Here is a 17566-nt window from a genome sequence, read left to right as displayed (position 1 = left end):
AATTACGGTCCAATCCGGGGGGGACACTTGGAACTTAAAATGGGCTTCTGTTTACAGGCCGGGCTAAGCTGGACCATTGTCTAACAAACCCATTGTTATGGTAAGGAAATGCCTGGGACTAGGACTAATCCTAGCAGTAATCAATTTAACAAGTAGTTGCTGAACTGTCCAGTCTAAAGTGGCAGAGTGGCCGCAATAGAGAAATGAGCAGTGTTCCCACAAATTGCTGCCACTTTCCAGAGAAAGGTAAAGTGGAGATTGGCAAGTTGGAATAGAAGAGCGCCTGGCTGGCTCTGTCAGTGGAGCATGCGACTCTTGATCTGGGGGTTGTGTGCTTGAGCCACACACAGGTCGGGTGTAGAGATTACTTAAAAATAAAATCTTCAAGGGGCGCCTGGGTGGCTCAGTCGGTTAAGCGTCCGACTTTGGCTCAGGTCATGATCTCAGGGCTCCTTAGTTCAAGCCCTGCATTGGGGCTCCGTGCTGACAGCTCACAGCTGGGAACCTGGAGCCTGTTTCAGATTCTGTCTCTGTCTCTCTGCCCCTCCAGTGCTCTCTCTCTCTCTCAAATATAAATAAGCATTAAAAAAATAAAATAATCTGCAAAAAAAGTTGGAATAGAAAATATCAAAATCAAGTGTCACAAGGGCTTGCCATCAGTATCAGTAAGAGACATCTGATTCAAGAGGACTAGGAAGGACTCCTCTTCCCCCAAATCTACCCAACTCGCTCTGCTGATGGCAGCTTCACTGGGTCATTCCTTTGCTTGACACTTTGTCCATTACCTCTGCAAGAATCACCTTTGAACATAAACCTTCTCTTGGAAGAGGAAAGGTGAAAATGTAGGCAGTCTCCTCATTTTAATATGTTTCTATTTATCAGCTAGGTCCCTCCAAATCAGCTAGTTGTGTGCTGCAAAGAGATAAGCCCTGGGTTTTTTTTTGGGGGGGGAGGGGGAAGCAGAGGATAGAAGGAAGATGCATATGTGAAATGTGATGAAATAGGTAACAAGATCAGACAAAAATGGAGCCATAAGAGCAACCCTCTGGCTGATCTGAAACTACTGGGGTTCTAAGGGCATAGAGGGTGTGCAGCTACAGTCACTCTTACAGTCTTCCCCCTACCCAGGTGCTGAGAGTAGGCACTGGAACCCAAGGGCATCTTAACCACCAAGTTCTCTGCACCTTTATTTACTTCATAAGATGGACTCTGTTGAAGCGGGACGGCCTTTGAGACTGAGTGTGAGTAAAAGAGGGCAAATGCATGAAAAACTGGGGAGTGATGTGCTATCCCGGTGTGCGAGGGTAGGAAACCTTTTGGAGATTGTCGTATTTTTTTTCCTGGAGCCACGTTTAAACGTCAGCCGGGAGAAAGCACTCACTGCGAATTCTGTCAGCCTGGCGAATCTGCTGGAGAGCTTCTCGAATGCTTTGGCTGTCTCGTCCTGTGCTCAGGACGACCCCTACAGGTAGGCCCCGGCTCTGAAGAGCACTTGCGACTCGATTGGCTGTGTGCACCCAAACGTCTTCATCTGAGGAAATGACTCCAGCGTGAGCCAACTGGAAATATTTCATGACGGTTACCAGCACACGGATGGGAGAAGGGAGTGTCCGAGAAAAGGTCGGATAGCTATTTTTATTGTCTAATTCATAATTCACACAGGCCCAAGAGAAAATCCCTTTGTCCCAGCTGTTTCCCAAGAGTGAGGCTGCCTCGCAGTAGCCGGGATTGGCAGGTCCAATAAATCCTGAGGCCATCTGGCGGTGAGAAATGAAACTGGCAAGGGCTCCGGAAGTCTGGCAGTCTTCATTGAGAATCACGTATTCAAAAGAGTAACCCAGGTTAAATGATGGGTCCCTGTTGATCCGCTCAGTGGCTAATCGAGCAGCAACCTCAGGCAGAGCTTTTGAGAACAACGGATCACAAGCCCAAGGGCCCACCACCCCTATCTTGTAAGGGGGTGCACACACCTGTTGCGGGATGGACGTGAGGGCCAGGAGGCACACACACCGCAGGAGCTTGAAAGCTACAAGGCCATGGTGTCTTCGCTGTCTTCTGGGAGCTGCAAACCAGAGCATAAGGTGAAAGAAAGGCCAAGGTCCCAAGAACATAGCCATCCCGCTTCTAGCAAGCTAGTGAAGAGATGTTGGGAGGTTAGTCTGCTTTCCTGAGATGCACAGTGGTGTTCCCAAATGCCTGTCAATCAGAAAAAAAATTATTGCATTATTCCTAAAGCTTCTGGAAATATTTGTTATAAAAGAATGGCAAAGGAATGGCCGTCACCAAACTGAAAGCTTCTTTCCCCTACCCTGACCCAAACTCTTCTTCCAATACATCCTATATTCCTTATCTCAGTAGATGGCACCTCCATCCACTGTTTGCCCACTTGCTCCAATCAGAAACCTGGTAATCAGCTGTTATTCTTTCTTCTTCTCTGTCCTCATATTCAATCTATCACCGAGTCCCATTGATTGAATTTCAGCAATAGCTGCCCACCTCACAGTGTTGCAAGGATTGATTACATGGATTAACATCCAGCAAGTGCCTATAACAGGGTCTGGCATGTGGTTAGCATTATATTAGTGATATTATTACCATTATTATAGGTTTAAATATGCCCATTTTTCTCCATCGTACTGCCTCTTGGAGAGAGACACAGAGGTAAACAAATAATGGCAACACAGAGTAAAAAAAAAAAAAAGTATGATTGGAGTAGTTCAGCAGGGGAAGATAGAGAGGATCATCCTCCAAACTCAGATTTCATGGGAGGTGAGGAGGGAGGAGAAGGGACTGTGTCTCTAACTCAAGTATTAAAAGAAAAGTTAGCCAGGTAAATAGGGTTATGAGGGAGTTGGTGCTAAGTGCCTTCCAGGCAGGAGGAACAACGTACAGTAAGACCCAGAGGTTTTTTCTTTTTTAATGTTGTTCAAGAAAAGGATATGTTAGATTCTCAGAATTCTAAGGCATTTGTTCTGCTTAGATCTATGATATCAGCCAAGGCAAGAGCCAGATCACCAACAGTCCTATATGCCATTCATAGGTTTTTAGATTTAATCCTGTAGACAATAGTTTTAATCAGAGAAATTGTATAATCAGATTTCCATTTTTATTTTTTTATTTTATTTTTTTTTAATTTTTTTTTAACGTTTATTTTACTTTTGAGACAGAGACAGAGCATGAACGGGGGAGGGTCAGAGAGAGAGGGAGACACAGAATCGGAAGCAGGCTACAGGCTCTGAGCCATCGGCCCAGAGCCCGACGCGAGGCTTGAACTCACAGACTGCGAGATCGTGACCTGGGCTGAAGTCGGATGCTCAACCGACTGAGCCACCTAGGCGCCCCCAGATTTCCATTTTTAAAAGATTGCTCAAGTAGCCGTGTGGTGAGCAGGTTGGAAGGGGGTAAGACTGGAAGCAGGGAAACCAGGTTGGAAGCTGTTGTAGTAATTCCACCTGAGAAATGATGATAGACCAAGAGAGTGGTTGTGAAGTTGTAGAAGAATGGAGATGAAATCCACCAAGCTTTAAAAAAAAATATCAAAGAGATTAAGAAAGTAGAGCCAACAACAACTTGGTGACTGACAAGATGGAGAAGGTAAGGAAAAAAAGGACTCCAAGATGATTTTGAGGCTTTCAGACCTAGGCAACTGGTTGGAAAATGATGTAAGTCTCTTGAGATAGGGAACACGGAAGGAAGGGGCAATATAATGCATTCTATTAGACATGTTGAACTGGCAACGCCTGTAGAATATACAAGTGGCAATAACCAGTGGACAATTTGATACACTGGATCTCATAACAGAAAGCTGAGCTAAAGATATAAATTTGAGTGTAATCAATTGATACAGGATAATTGAAGATACGTGGAAGACTGACAAAAGAGAATTGTGAAGTAACGAAAGAAGACAGAGGACAAAACCCTGAAAATCCACTTCACTTAAAGGTCAGGCAGAGGGAAAGGAGGTCATAATGAAAACTTACATGAGAGGTCCAGAGAAACAGCAAAATCCAAGAGATGGCATGATATCTTACAATCCAAGGAAGATGAAGCTTTGAGGATGAAATGTGTTTATCACATCTCACACTCCACTGAGAAGTCAAGTAAGCTAAACAGAGAAAAGAATCTGCCCATTGGGTTTGGACCCAGAGTAAAGCTGCAAGTTAAGGGACTACAGTGAGTCAAACATGAATGGGAACTATTGAAATGGAGTCAGTAAATGTAGAGAACTCTCAAGATGATGCATGCAAAGCCTTTCTCCATCTAGCCCTTGCCTTTATACCCCCATGTCCCACTATTTTCACCTGATGCTATAGTAAATTTCTTGCAGTTCTACAGACTTATATCACATAGCCTATCAAGCATAGGATTTGGAAAATGCCATTCCTTCTGCCTGGAATTCCTTCCTCCCACACTCTACTTCTGGCTTCTGATGAACTTTACCTTCAAGACCCAATTGAAGTGTTCCCTACTCTGTGCAGTCTTGATTAACACCCTCAGACCGAGTTTATTGGTTTTTCCATCTGTGCCTCATATTCATACTTCTACCCATTAGAGAAGGTGTCACTCTGATTTATAAACTGTCCCTATTTGGGGTCTATATTGTGACACAGATATTGTTCGATATCTCTTATATTTATAGGACCCCATACTTTCAACCACAAGGGATGAGCAACAATGAAAGCAACTCCATATGGAAAACAGAGCCCACTGGATTGGGAGTTCCTATAGGTCTTCTTCATAGTTCTAATGCCTAAGCAAGTTCCCAGCATAGTAGCTATGAGGTAAATGTTTGTGAAATGAATTAATAAAACATTAAGGTTGATCCAAGGTCAGAAATAACCTCAGCAGCCATAAGAAGAATGATTTGCTTGGGGGAGATATTAATGAGGAAATTTCTTAGCAAATTTTAATTCCATCCAAAGATCAAAACAATGGCATGGCTTTCTTCAGGGCTGATAATCAGTGCTGGTGTGTACCAGTCAAGCTCAACTGGTTGCTTGTTACCAGCAACAATTCTGCCTGTGCCAGGCCTGTTGGTTATGATTCTTGAGTCTCATTCCTAATTTTATGAGAAAGCCTGACTCCATAAGAGACTGTCAGGGACACACTTGCAGGATCTTAAAGACCTACTGCAATAGTATACCCCAAAATTTGTAAACAGGTGAAAGTGCGTTAAAATGAGAGTCAAGAAAGACTTAGGAAGGAAATGTCTCCCCAAACACCATGAGCCAGAGATGAAAGGCATATATGATGGAGAGGCAAAACTTCCAACTTTGCTTCCAGGGTGGTGGAAAGGTTCTCGGCTGATTATATCCATAAGGACCTCAAATCTATTCCTAGACCTTCAAAATAATCTAGCCCAATCTCCATCCCCCCAAACAGATTTATTCTGTGTGCTGACTATGTGGAAGGCATGAGGGTGAGATTCACAATGGATAGGGTATGAAATGTAGACTTGGCCTTCAAAGAGCTCCCAGCCTGGCATGTCAAGCTGGGCTCTACTGTTCCCACCTTCCCTCAACTCCAATCTTTTATCTATCATGGCAAACCTTGGGAGCCAGGGCACTCTCTGGATAGCATGGGAGATGTTGCTATTTCTTGTCTGTATTGTGACAAGGATATTGAACTAGATGGTATCTTTGTCCTTAGAGGACCTCACTCTTTCAACCACTAGGAGTGGACAACAGAGAATGTAACTCTATATGGGGAAGAGAGTCCTGTTCACAGCAACAGAGCAACGAGGCCCAACCAACTGCCTCTTCTTCCCCAGACACACCCAGTTTGGTGAGTTCTCTCCCAGAAGTGGTACCTTTGAGCCAGAAATTAGCAATTGGATAGCAAAGTCTAAGATTTACTGAGTTCTTGCTATGTATCTAGCACTGGGCTAAACTCATATATTATCTTATTGTAAAAACTCAATCAAAAAAAAAAATTCAGCCCTTTGAGGCAGGTATGATGATTGCATTTACAGATGATGAGAAAGAGGCTCAGAAATGGTAACTTTCCTGAGGGCACACCGCTGTAGAATGGGGATTTGCAACCCAGTTGATTAAGCACTACAGTAGAGAGACTGTTGACAGCCCCTCATCTGTGAAATCACTGAGACCACTATTATTATACCTTCTATGCTACCCATACTGAGTTTGAATAATTCCTTTGTGGTGTTAAAAAATTCCCTTAGTCCCCCATTACATAATGAGGGGCAGAGGCAGAGTAAACTGGAAAGAGAAAACATTCATTATCCAGCCAGAAGGAATTTACCTATACTGTTCAAGCCCAGTCTTGGGACAGCTCTCTTACCCCTCAGTCAGGGTTCAGTGTTGCACCATTGGGGGTGGAGGGCACCGGCCACACTGTATTGTATATATAGCTAATCTTAGTGTTTGAGAATGGAGGTCTTGGGAGTACAACCTTTGGAATGTTAGTTCTGATTCTCAATTTCCTCATCTGGAAAATGGAGGTAAATTTAATTTAATGCTTTTGAAGTAAAGGATTAAATAAGGTAGAATGCTGAGCACACAATTGTCTTTCTTTTTTAAAATTATTTTTGAGAGAGAGAGTGCAAGCAGGGGAGGGGCAGAGAGAGGGGGACAGAGGATCTGAAGTAGGCTCCAGGCTATGAGCTGACAGCAGTGAGCCTGATGCGGGTTGAGACCCGCATCAGGCTCTTGAACTCACTAACTGTGAGATCATGACCTGAGCCAAACTCGGACACTCAACTGACCAAGCCACCCAGGCGCCCCCACAATTGTCTTTCAATACATACTAGTTCTTCCTTGCTGTTTAAAGACAGGACTGCACTGGGAATCAGAAGGCCTGGGTCCTGACCCCAGTTCTGCTACTGACTTGCCATGTGATAGTGAACATATCATTCCTCCTTTCTAGATCTCTCTTTTTTCCCCTCAGCTGGACTAGAGGATCTGCAAGTCCCTTTCTTCTTAGATATACACTGATCCTGGGACTCTGTACTTCCAGGCAGTGACTTTATTAAACCTCTGCACTGTTAACCTGCTTTCTGAATTCACTCAACATTCTCTAGCCTTTGCTGTACTAATTAGTTTTTTACTAGTGTCATATTCCCACAAGTGGTTTGTACTTACTTCTATCTGGCAGATCCAGTTCTTGATTGTTTTATAACTCTGGTCTAGAATCCTCTATCAAAATACCTACAATATGAAGTGTGACTGCCCCCCCCCCAATGTTGGAGTTATGCTACACTGAAAATCTGGGTTCCTAAAGCCATTCATTATCTTATTGTCATTATTAACAAGTATACATCACGAACCTGGTTTGTGCCAAGCCTGAAACCACAAAATTGGGAAAATATATGGCCTGAAACTTCACCAAGAAATGCAACTGGGTGGGGGGCGCCTGGGTGGCTCAGTCGGTTGAGTGTCCAACTTCAGCTCAGGTCATGATCTCACGGTTTGTGAGTCTGAGCCCTGCGTCAGGCTCTGTGCTGACAGCTCAAAGCCTAAAGCCTGCTTCAGATTCTGTGTCTCCCTCTCTCTCTGCACCTCCCTTGCTCATGCTCTTTCTCTGTGTCTCAAAAATGAATAAATGTTAAAAAAAATTTTAAGAAATACAGCTAGGTAGGTACATCAGAAGTAAGGGGGCAATAATGTTCACCACTGTGGCTCTCTCTCAAAAATAATTAAATCTTAAAAAAAGAAAGACAACTGTGTGCTCAGAATTCTACCTTATTTAATCCCTTACTTCAAAAGCATTAAATTAAATTTACCCCCATTTTCCTGGTGAGGAAGAGAAATAGATTACAAATGAAATGTTTTATGTTCTTGAATAGGTTCTAATTTAGGCCTTGGTCAGGAACCACCTTTGTGAAAATTATCTAGTAGGTAAAGTTTGTCTTCAGACTCCTAGTCCAGCTTTCCAACCTGTCTATTAATGGAAAGAAAAATAACTCTGGAAAAAGAAGCTCTTTACATAATTTCTGCTAATATGTAAAAGATTAATAATATGTGAAAATTTCCCATATTCCTCCCCAACCAATGGTGTTTCTTTTTTTTTAAGTTTATTTATTTATTTTGAGACAGAGAAAGAGAGTGCGAGTAAGGGAGTGGCAGAGAGAAAGGGAGAAAGAATCCCAAGCAGTCTCTACACTGTTGGCACAGAGCCTGATATGGGGCCTGAACCCATGAACTGTGAGCTCATTACCTGAGCTAACATCAAGAGTCAGACACTTAACTGACTGAGCCACCCTGGTGCCCTGGTGTTTCTTTTTTAGTGGGGGAGTCAAGAAAAGTTTATGCCAAAGGAATTAATCTCTAATGTTATAATTTCAATTTCAAGCATCAGTTGCAGTTAGGCAAAGGGGAGAGACCACTCTGAGTAGAAAAATGAAGGGACTTTGGTGCTCCTCAGATCAAAGCGACTAGCCATCTATTCCAGGTGTAAGACTGGCATTTTTATGTTATAATCCAGGTCATTCCTCCTAAGCACAATGCCTACCCATCTCCAGTTCTAAAAAGTTTGATTTTCAACACCACATTAAAAGGATCATACACCATGATCAAGGGACATTTATCCCTGGGATGCAGGGATGGTTCAAAATATGTAAATCAATAAATGTGACACACTACATTAATGATAAAAATGAATGAATGATAAAAATCACATGATTATCTCAATAGATTCAGAAAAGTCATTTGACAAAATTCAAAATATTTTAATGATTAAAAACTCTCAACAAACTAGGTGTAGAAGGAATGTACTCAATATGATAAAGGCCATATATGACAAGCACACAGCTAACAACAGACACAATCGTAAAAAACTGAAAGCTTTCCCTCTAAGATCAGGAACAAGACAGTGATGCCTGTCTTCACCCCTCCTATCCAACATAGTACTGGAACTCCTAGCCAGAGAGGTCAGGCAAGAAAAAGAAATAAAAGGCATCCAAATTGGAAAAGAAGAATTAAAATTATGTTGGCTTCGAGACTGTCTGACCTTATACGTAGAAAACTTATAAAGACTTCTAAAGACTACACACATACACACACACACACTAGAACTGATTAGCAAACTTAATAAAGTTGCAGGAAAAAAATCAACATACAAAAATCAGTTGTATTTCTATATACTAATGATGAAATCCAAAATGAAATTAAGAAAATCCCATTTACAAAGCATCAAAAATAAAATACTTAGGAACAAATTTAACCAAGGAGGCAAAAGACTCATACACTGAAAGCCACAAAATGCCAATGAAAGAAAATAAGAAGACACAAATAAATGGAAAGACATCCCCAGCTCATGGATTTAAAGACTTAATATTGTCAAAATGTCCATCATGCTACCCGAAGAAATCTGTAGATTTGGTATTATCCTCATCAAAATCCCAATGGCATTTTTTTACAGAAATAGAAAAAAATACCTGAAATTCATATGGAACCACAGAAGACCCTGAATAGACAAACGTCCCTGAGGAAGAAGGACAAGCTGGAGGTATCATACTTTCTGATATCAAAGTATATCACAAAGCTACAGTAATCAAAAACACTCTGGTACTGGCATTAGAGCAGACATATAAACCAATGGAACAGAATAAAGGACATAGAAATAAACACACACACCTACAGTCAACTGATCTTCAACAAGGGAGCCAAGAATACACAGTGGGGAAAAGACAGTCTCATCAAAAAATGGTGTTGGGAAAACTGGACATCCACAAGAAAAAGGATGAAATTGGACCTTTATCTTACACTATAGACAAAAATTAACTCAAAATGGATCAAAGATCTAAATGGGTAAGAGCTAAGACTAAAATTCCTAGAAGACAATAGGGAAAAATCTTCTTGGCATTAGTCTTGGCAATGATTTCTTGGATACAACACCAAAAATGTAATCAACAAGGCAAAAATAAACAAATGGGACTACATCAAACTAAAAAGCTCTGCAAGGCAAAAGAAACAATCAACAGAGTGAAAAGACACCCTGCAGAATGGGAGAAAATATTTCCAAGCCCTATATGAGGTAAGGGGTTAATATTCAAAATATATATGAAACTTCTACAACTCGGGCACCTGGGTGTCTCAGTCAGTTGAACATCCGACTTTGGCTCAGGACATGATCTCGTGGTTGGTGGGTTTGAGCCCCACGTTGAGCTCTTTGCTGACAGCTCAGAGCCTGGAGCCTGCTACAGATTCTTTGTCTCCCTCTCTATCTCTGTTCCTCCCCTGCTCATGCTCTGTCTCCTCTCAAAAATAAACATTAAAAAAATAAACATTAAGAAAAAGAAATTTCTACAACTCCATAGCAATAAAAAAAATAACCCAATTAAAAAATTGGCAAAGGACTTGAATAGATGTTTCTCTGGGGAAGACATACAAATGGCCAGTAAGTATAAGAAAAAGTGCTCAACATCAGTAATTGTCAGGGAAACGCAACTCAAAACCACAGTGGGATAGCACCTCACACCTCTTAGGATGGCTATTATCAAAAAACAAAAAGAAATCAAGTGTTGGCAAGGATGTAGAGAAACCGGAAACTTTTGCACACTGTTGGTGGGAATGTAAAATGATACAGTAGTTGTGGAAAATAGTGTGGATATTCCTCAAAGTATTCAAAGTAGAATTACCATATAATCCAGTAATCCAACTTCTGGGTATATATCCAAAAGAACTGGAATCAGCATCTCAAAGAGATGTGTGCACATTTATGTGTTTTTGTTGAAGTTTTTATTTTAATTCCAGTTAGTTAACATACAGCTTTTGTGTTAGTTTCAGGTGTACAATTTAGTGATTCAACACTTCCATACACCACCCTGTGCTCATCATGACAAGTGCCCTCCTTAATCCCCATCACCTACTTCACCCTCCACCCCCTCCCCTGGTAACCATCAGTTTGTTCTCTCTCTCTCTCTCTCTCTCTCTCTCTGTCTCTGTCTCTCTGTCTCTCATTTTTCCTTTTGCTTGTGTGCACGTTTATGTTTATTGCAGCACTATTCACAATAGCCAAGATAAGAAAACAACCCAAACATACACCAATGGATGAATGGATAAAGAAAATATGGTACATACATCAAATAGAATAGTATTAAGCCTCAAAAAGAAGGAAACCCTGCCATAGACAACAACATGGATGAACCTGGAGGACATTATGCAAAGTGAAATAAGCCAGTCACAGAAGGACAAATACTGCACCATTCCACTTAAACGAGATATCTAAAATAGCCAAACTCATAGAAGCAGAGAGAATAGTGGTTGCCAAGGGCTATGGGGAGGAAATGGGAAGTTTTTCAATGGGTTTCAGTCAAGCAAGTTTCAGTCAAGCAAGATGACTAGATTCTAGAGATCTGCTGTACAGCATAGGGCAGATAGTTAACAATGCTGTATTGTGCACTCAAACATTTGTTGAGGGTAGACATCATGTTGAGTCTTCCTACCACAATAAAAAATAAATAAATAAAAATTGTGCTGTTTAAAATAACATTTTCCAAGTTAACACATTTATAACATGGGTTTTTCCTCAAGTCACATACTTTCTAACACATGACTTTTTGTTCTCGGTTTGCTGACAGTTTGTCCCTCCATTTTTTTCTGGGCTCTATTTCATGCATTGGGTGGTATTTCCAATTCTGGAAGGACTCCCTGTAGAACCAGAAAGTTCTAAATCGCTCTAGGATTTAGTCATGTTCCCGATCCCAAGATTTTGCAGAAGGAAACTTATTGTTTAAAAAAAAAAAAAAAGGAAACAGAGAAGAAAGGAAGACAGAGAAAGAAGACAGAGAAAAAAGGAAGAATGGAAGGAAGGGAGGGTACGAGGAAGGAAGGGAGGAAGGAAGGGAGGAGGGAGAGAGATGCCCTGTGCATTCACCTGCTGATTTGAACTTAAAGACAAAATTATAAAGCTCTTTGTAAAAGACACTGTTTTCAAAACCAGCAGGCTGAAGCCTCCCCTGGGGCTAATGGGAAATGTGGACTTAAGTAAAAGCTTGGAGGTACGAAAATTTGGAGATAGCATACTACTGACCCGCAGCTCTTCTGGGGCTGTTGCCTAGGCAACGCAGATTCAACACCTGCATGGAATCAGGCTTCCATGGAAAGTAGCTAGAGCATAGGGATACATCATTTCATTTCAGGTGGCTTTCAAAATCTGGTGGGAAAGCTGATTTCACAAAGCTGTTCTTTAAACATATACAAAGAAAGACTATGAAAAATAGCTCTGAGGAAAATGGTTCCTCAGCCTAGCTTGTCAAGCCGAGGACTTCTATGGATGATTGATCTTTACCGTGACAGCCTGAATCAGGTTAACAGCTCGTGTAAGATAACATCAGGAAGAAATAAAAAAGAATCATGAGTGAATCTAAATGAAACCTTGAGTGAGAAACTTTGAGCCCAAATCTTGATTTAAAGTGGTGAAAGTTCTTCCCCCCTTTCTTTCCTTCTTTCTTTTTCTCTTTTATTCTTTCTTTTGCTTCATTTATTTTTATAACATATTGCAGTAAAACTGATATATCTCAGTCAAAAGTCTGAGCTCCCACATGGGCTGTGTTTCTTCCCCATTACGATTTTTCTAATAAACAAGAGCTGTCAACTACTCACCATGTAAGTCACCGCTCAAATGTCTTCAATTTCCCTTCTGCGCATGCAAATCTCTGGCATGGCTACCCAGTGTGTTCATTTAAGTGCATCCTCTGTTCGCTCATAATCCTGCCAAGGACTCCAGGCTGTTGATAAATTCCATTAATGGGGTAAATAATTGAGAGGGATAGTAAACCTTCTTGTAAATCACTCTTCAGCATCCCCAGACCAAGACCGGGATTAGGATTTAGACAGACACTTCTAATCCTTTAAATTGATCCCACCTGTAGCAGAGTTAGTGCTGACCTAAATCCATTGACCCAGAGATTAACAAACAATTAGAGCCCTCTAGATAAACTCATTCTCCACAGACTACTGCCTTTTCTGCCTTTCAAAATGAGATTTATGTACCCTCGGATTTGCCTCTGTTTTCTTCCTTTTTCCTTTCTGTGGAATAGCCACACGTCGCCCCTTCTCCAGGACAGCTTAAATGCCAGAACATTCATCAGCTGTAATTTCAGCCCGGGATATGATCCAGGCAGGCTCCCTGAAAAATTCAAAGTAGGTGAAGTTTGTCTCCTTCTAGTTCCTTCAAATGTCTTCACTGCCTTTCCTTCCAATTTACCCCATACCTCGGCGAACTTCCCATACTTTAGATCTATCCTTTCTTCCTGAGCATTCCTTCTGTTGAGGGTACCATTCATTCAGGGCCCTGTTCTAGATTCCTAAGGCAAGAGCTGAGGGATTGGTAGCTGAAAACTACTTGTATTAAATTAGGGCTGCTATATGGCAGACACCTTATTTTTTTAATGTTTATTTATTTATTTTGAGAGAGAGAGAAAGAGAGAGAGCAGGGGAGGGGCAGAGAGAGTGGGAGAGAGAGAGAATCCCAAGCAGGCTCTGCGCTGTCACTGCAGAGCCCGATGTGGGATTCAAACTCACAAGCCATGAGATCATGACCTGAGTTGAAATCAAGAGTCCGATGCTTAACCAACTGAGTCACACAGGCATCCTGCAAACATTAAAAAAATAAAAGTAATAGCTTAATTGAGATGTAATTCACATCCCACAAAATTTACTCTTTTAAAGTATACCATTCAGTGTTGTAAAATATATTCACAAGGCTGTACAACTGTCACCAACTATCCAGTTCCAGAACATTTTTATTACCCCCACAAAGAAATCCTGTAACCATTCTCCCCTCCCCACAGCTACTTGGCATCCACTGATCTAATTTTTGTCTCTATAAATTTGTCTATTATGGGCATTTTATATAAATGTAAACACAATATGTGGTCATTTATCACTGGTTTCTTTCACTTAGCATGTTTTTTTAACGTTTATTCATTTTTGAGAGACAGAGACAGAGTGAGAATTGGGGAGGGGCTGAGAGAGAGACACACAGAATCCAAAGCAGGCTCCAGGCTCTGAGCTGTCAGCACAGAGCCTGACTGGGGCTCAAACCCACGGACCACGAGATCATGACCTGAGCCGAAGTCGGATGCTTAACCGGCTGAGCCACCCAGGCACCCCTCACTTATAGCATGTTTTCAAGGGTCATGTGTGTTGCAGCACGTGTCAGTACACCATTCCTTTTTATGGCTGAATACTATTCCATTTTATGGGATACACCACTTTTTTTAATTTGTTTCTCAACGGATGGACATCTGGGTGGTTTCCACTTTTCGTCTATTATCGATAATGCTTCTGTGAACATTGTGTATACATTTTTGTGCAGGCATATGTTTTCAATTCTCCTAGGTATCTGCCTAAAACGGGAATTGCTAGGTTATATGATAACTCTGTTGAACTTTTTGATGAACTACCAAACTGTTTGCTAAAGAGGCTGTACCATCCTACACTCCCACTAGCAATATAGGTGAGGGTTCTTCGTTCTCCACGTCCTTGCCAACATTCACTGTTTCTTTTCTTTATTTTTTAGTATGGTCGGCATTTTTACATGTACATCACCTCATTTTCTGTTCACAACAACCATGAAGATAGATATAATTTTCCCCACTTTGTAAATGAGGATACCAAGACCCAGATAAATAAGGCAATGATATTTATTGAGTGCTGATGATGTGACAGGCATTCTTAGAAGCCCTATCTCCTTTAATCTGCACAATGATCCCATGAGGTGGATGCTATGTGAATTCCAGATGTGCAGAGAGGTTAAAGTAACTTACCTAAAGTCACATAGCCACCAATCAGTGGAGCCAGTATTTAAGCCCAGACAGTCTGATTCGGGGTCCATGGTGCAGTCATAATTCAAACCCAAGGCCATTTGGCTCCAACGAAGCCCATGCTTATCCTTGCTACATTCCACTAATGCAGCTCTTATACTAATTCTCCAAGGCTGCTTGCTCTTTAGCAAGGGCTCCAGGAAAACAAGGTGACCACCCAAAGTAAATAATCCCTAATTGTAGAATTTGGGGTGACCTGATCAAAAATGTTCATGGAAGTGAGGGGCCGTCTAGCCTTCTTCATCTATCAGTGCCATGAATAGCCCCCAGAAGACACTCCACAGGAGAGTTCTGATGGGGATCCAGATGTTCAAGGAACCATCATTCAAGGAATGCTCCCAAATCCTGAACAGACATGAAATTCCAAATTTACATGAGGGAGAAGTAGCTGTGAATTCGCACATAAAAAATTTCTGAAGTGATTTTTGTAAAATTAAGAGTTCCATCAACACTTGTGTCTCTCTGTAAATATTAATAGCTAACACCTATTGAGCGTTCACTATGTGCTAGGCAATGCTCTATGCACTCTACATATACTAAATAATTGAATCATTACAATAGTCCCGTAGGGTTCGTATTATTATCATTCATGTTTTATAGATGAGGAAACTGAAACACAGAGAGTTCAAGTAACTTTCCAAGGACACACAGCTAGTATGTGGTGGAGCCAGATTGTGAAAAAAAAAAAATAAGTGGTTTAGATTTAGAGTCAAGGCCCTTAACCACTGCCTCATAAAAGAAATCACAGGGTGGGCCCATTGGGTTTAGCTATAGGCTCAAAAATACCCATTGGATCTCTAGACTTCAGTGACAGTATAATTAATGACAATTTTAGAACAACTGCTTGGGTTCCTTGTGAGTCTAAAAATATGCAATAACTCCAAATGCATGAGTACAATCAGGGATCATTCCTACAGAACTTTTAAAACCACTGTGTCAGAAACCTCAGGTCTGGTTACATACTGCCCCATGGGGGGTCTTGTTGACCTAAAGCACCAGAATGTTAATAGGATCCTACTGGATTTTATGGAAACATATCCGTTCCTGTTCTACATTCCCAATATTGAAGCCTAACAATTTACAGAATTCAGTTATCTCTGAATGATCTTCCTAAGAAGCCATGGAATGAAAGCATCCAAATGACACACTCTCTTGCCCCACAAGACTAATTGTGAAATCAGACACATCTCTCTAGTTTCCCTCTTAACTTTAGTTGCAGAGACAAAAACATAGTCCCTTCACATTTAATGGGTTATTTTTTTTTTTACTGCTAAACACTACAGGGAACCCCCAATTATATACATCATGGGAAAGTGGCTTTCTGGGGCATTAGCCTGGGATCTATGTATTCCTTTTGAGACTGAGACACAAATTGAATAGCTCTGCAGGGCTGGGGCATGGACTATAAAAAAAAATAGGTCCAGAATGATGTATTCCTAGTTAATCATCCAGAACAAGGCTTGGACAAGTAGCTCCTTGCAGTCAGGAAGTCATGTGAGAACCTGGGGAGCAAGGGAGGTGGGGGAAGACGAATGACAGTAGGAGAAGGAAAACTACAAGAAAGGATGTTAGACAAATGTCCACACTTTGCCACAAGGGCTTCCGTGTCACGTATAACCCCCCTGGGGATAAGGAGGGAAACAAAAGCTGTGAGGTCTACATGCCAATCATGGTGTACCAGCATGAAAGGCACCCTCTCATGTCAATCGTCACAAAAAACTATGATGCATGTAATAGTATTTTCCTCATTTTAGATAAATGAGGCTTAGGCAGAGTCGGTAACCTGCCCAGGCCAGATTCAAAGTCGGATCTGCATGATTCCAGTGAAGGCTCTGAACTGCAATCCTCAACCTCTCTTTAAAATGTTGCATATAAACCCTACCCCACTGAAAGTTCTTTGGTGAATTCAACAGTAATAACAAATTTTTCTCTCTGCTTATGGCGCTCAACAAAATACGTATATATTGGTTCTTAAAAGAAAGATAGTTGGGGATAGGAAGCAATATAATAATTGCCAATTACTTCCTCTCAAGTGGAGCTATCAGTATATTTTTTTTCATTTATTTCTCATAACACCCCTAAACGGTGAGGACGATTCTTACTCTCACTTTAGGTGTGGAGAAAAAGATAACATGCAGAAAGGTTATAGAACTTGGGCAAGTTCACACAGCTAGTAAATGGTGGAGTCAGGGATCAAATTTAGGCAGCATGGTGCCAGGGCTCAGAGCTTCATAACTTCATTATATTATTGCTTCAGAGTGCAAAGAAGCTATTTGAGAGTATTTCGTTTATCGATCGATCTATTTATCTATAGATTTATTATGGCAGTTTTGAGGGGAGAGGTGGAACCTTGACCCAACTTTCTGCCACATTCAGCCCAGAAAACTTGACCAGAACAAAGCCCAGTGCTGCCCTCTAGTAGTCACTTCCAGAATTGAAATTACATTAATTTAACGACTACTTCTGTAATGATCCCTTGTAGCCACGGGATGTCACTATTATACAAGCATTCGCAAACCCCAATTTTTAAAAAGTTAATGTTACACGACTTTTGTAAAAATATTTTTAGAAAATGCCAAACAGTAAAAGTCAGAAAAAATATTTTATTTTCAACGAATACTGTGTTATTTCTAACATTGTAATTAAGCCATGTCAACAATTTTGTAAGCTTTTTTTGTTTTGTTTTGTTTTCGTTTCTGTTTTTTCTTTGATGCTATAACATATGTCTGTCAGGGCTCGGGGCTCAATCCTAAGGGCTCAGGATTTGGAGTCAAAACC

The 17566-nt window shown here is 41.1% G+C and overlaps 1 protein-coding gene across 1 annotated transcript in view; it reads right to left on the bottom strand.

The window, feature by feature from the left end:
- The window catches only part of GUCY2F (guanylate cyclase 2F, retinal), a 108516-nt gene extending 95774 nt beyond the window's left edge, over window positions 1-12742 (bottom strand). Inside the window, exons 1-2 of the mRNA XM_081792449.1 lie at window positions 12564-12742; window positions 1382-2196 (exon numbers count right to left, since the gene is read on the bottom strand). Of these exons, the coding sequence (XP_081648575.1) occupies window positions 1382-2117 (736 nt within the window). The 5' untranslated portion in view covers window positions 2118-2196; window positions 12564-12742. The remainder of the gene's footprint in view (window positions 1-1381; window positions 2197-12563) is intronic.
- Window positions 12743-17566: the final 4824 nt, after the last annotated feature.

This window comes from Panthera onca, chromosome X, assembly GCF_046562875.1.
Source record: "Panthera onca isolate mPanOnc1 chromosome X, mPanOnc1 haplotype 2, whole genome shotgun sequence".
NCBI lineage: Eukaryota > Metazoa > Chordata > Mammalia > Carnivora > Felidae > Panthera > Panthera onca.
Note: the sequence above shows the minus strand (reverse complement) of the source record. Positions and strands in the feature narration are given on the sequence as shown.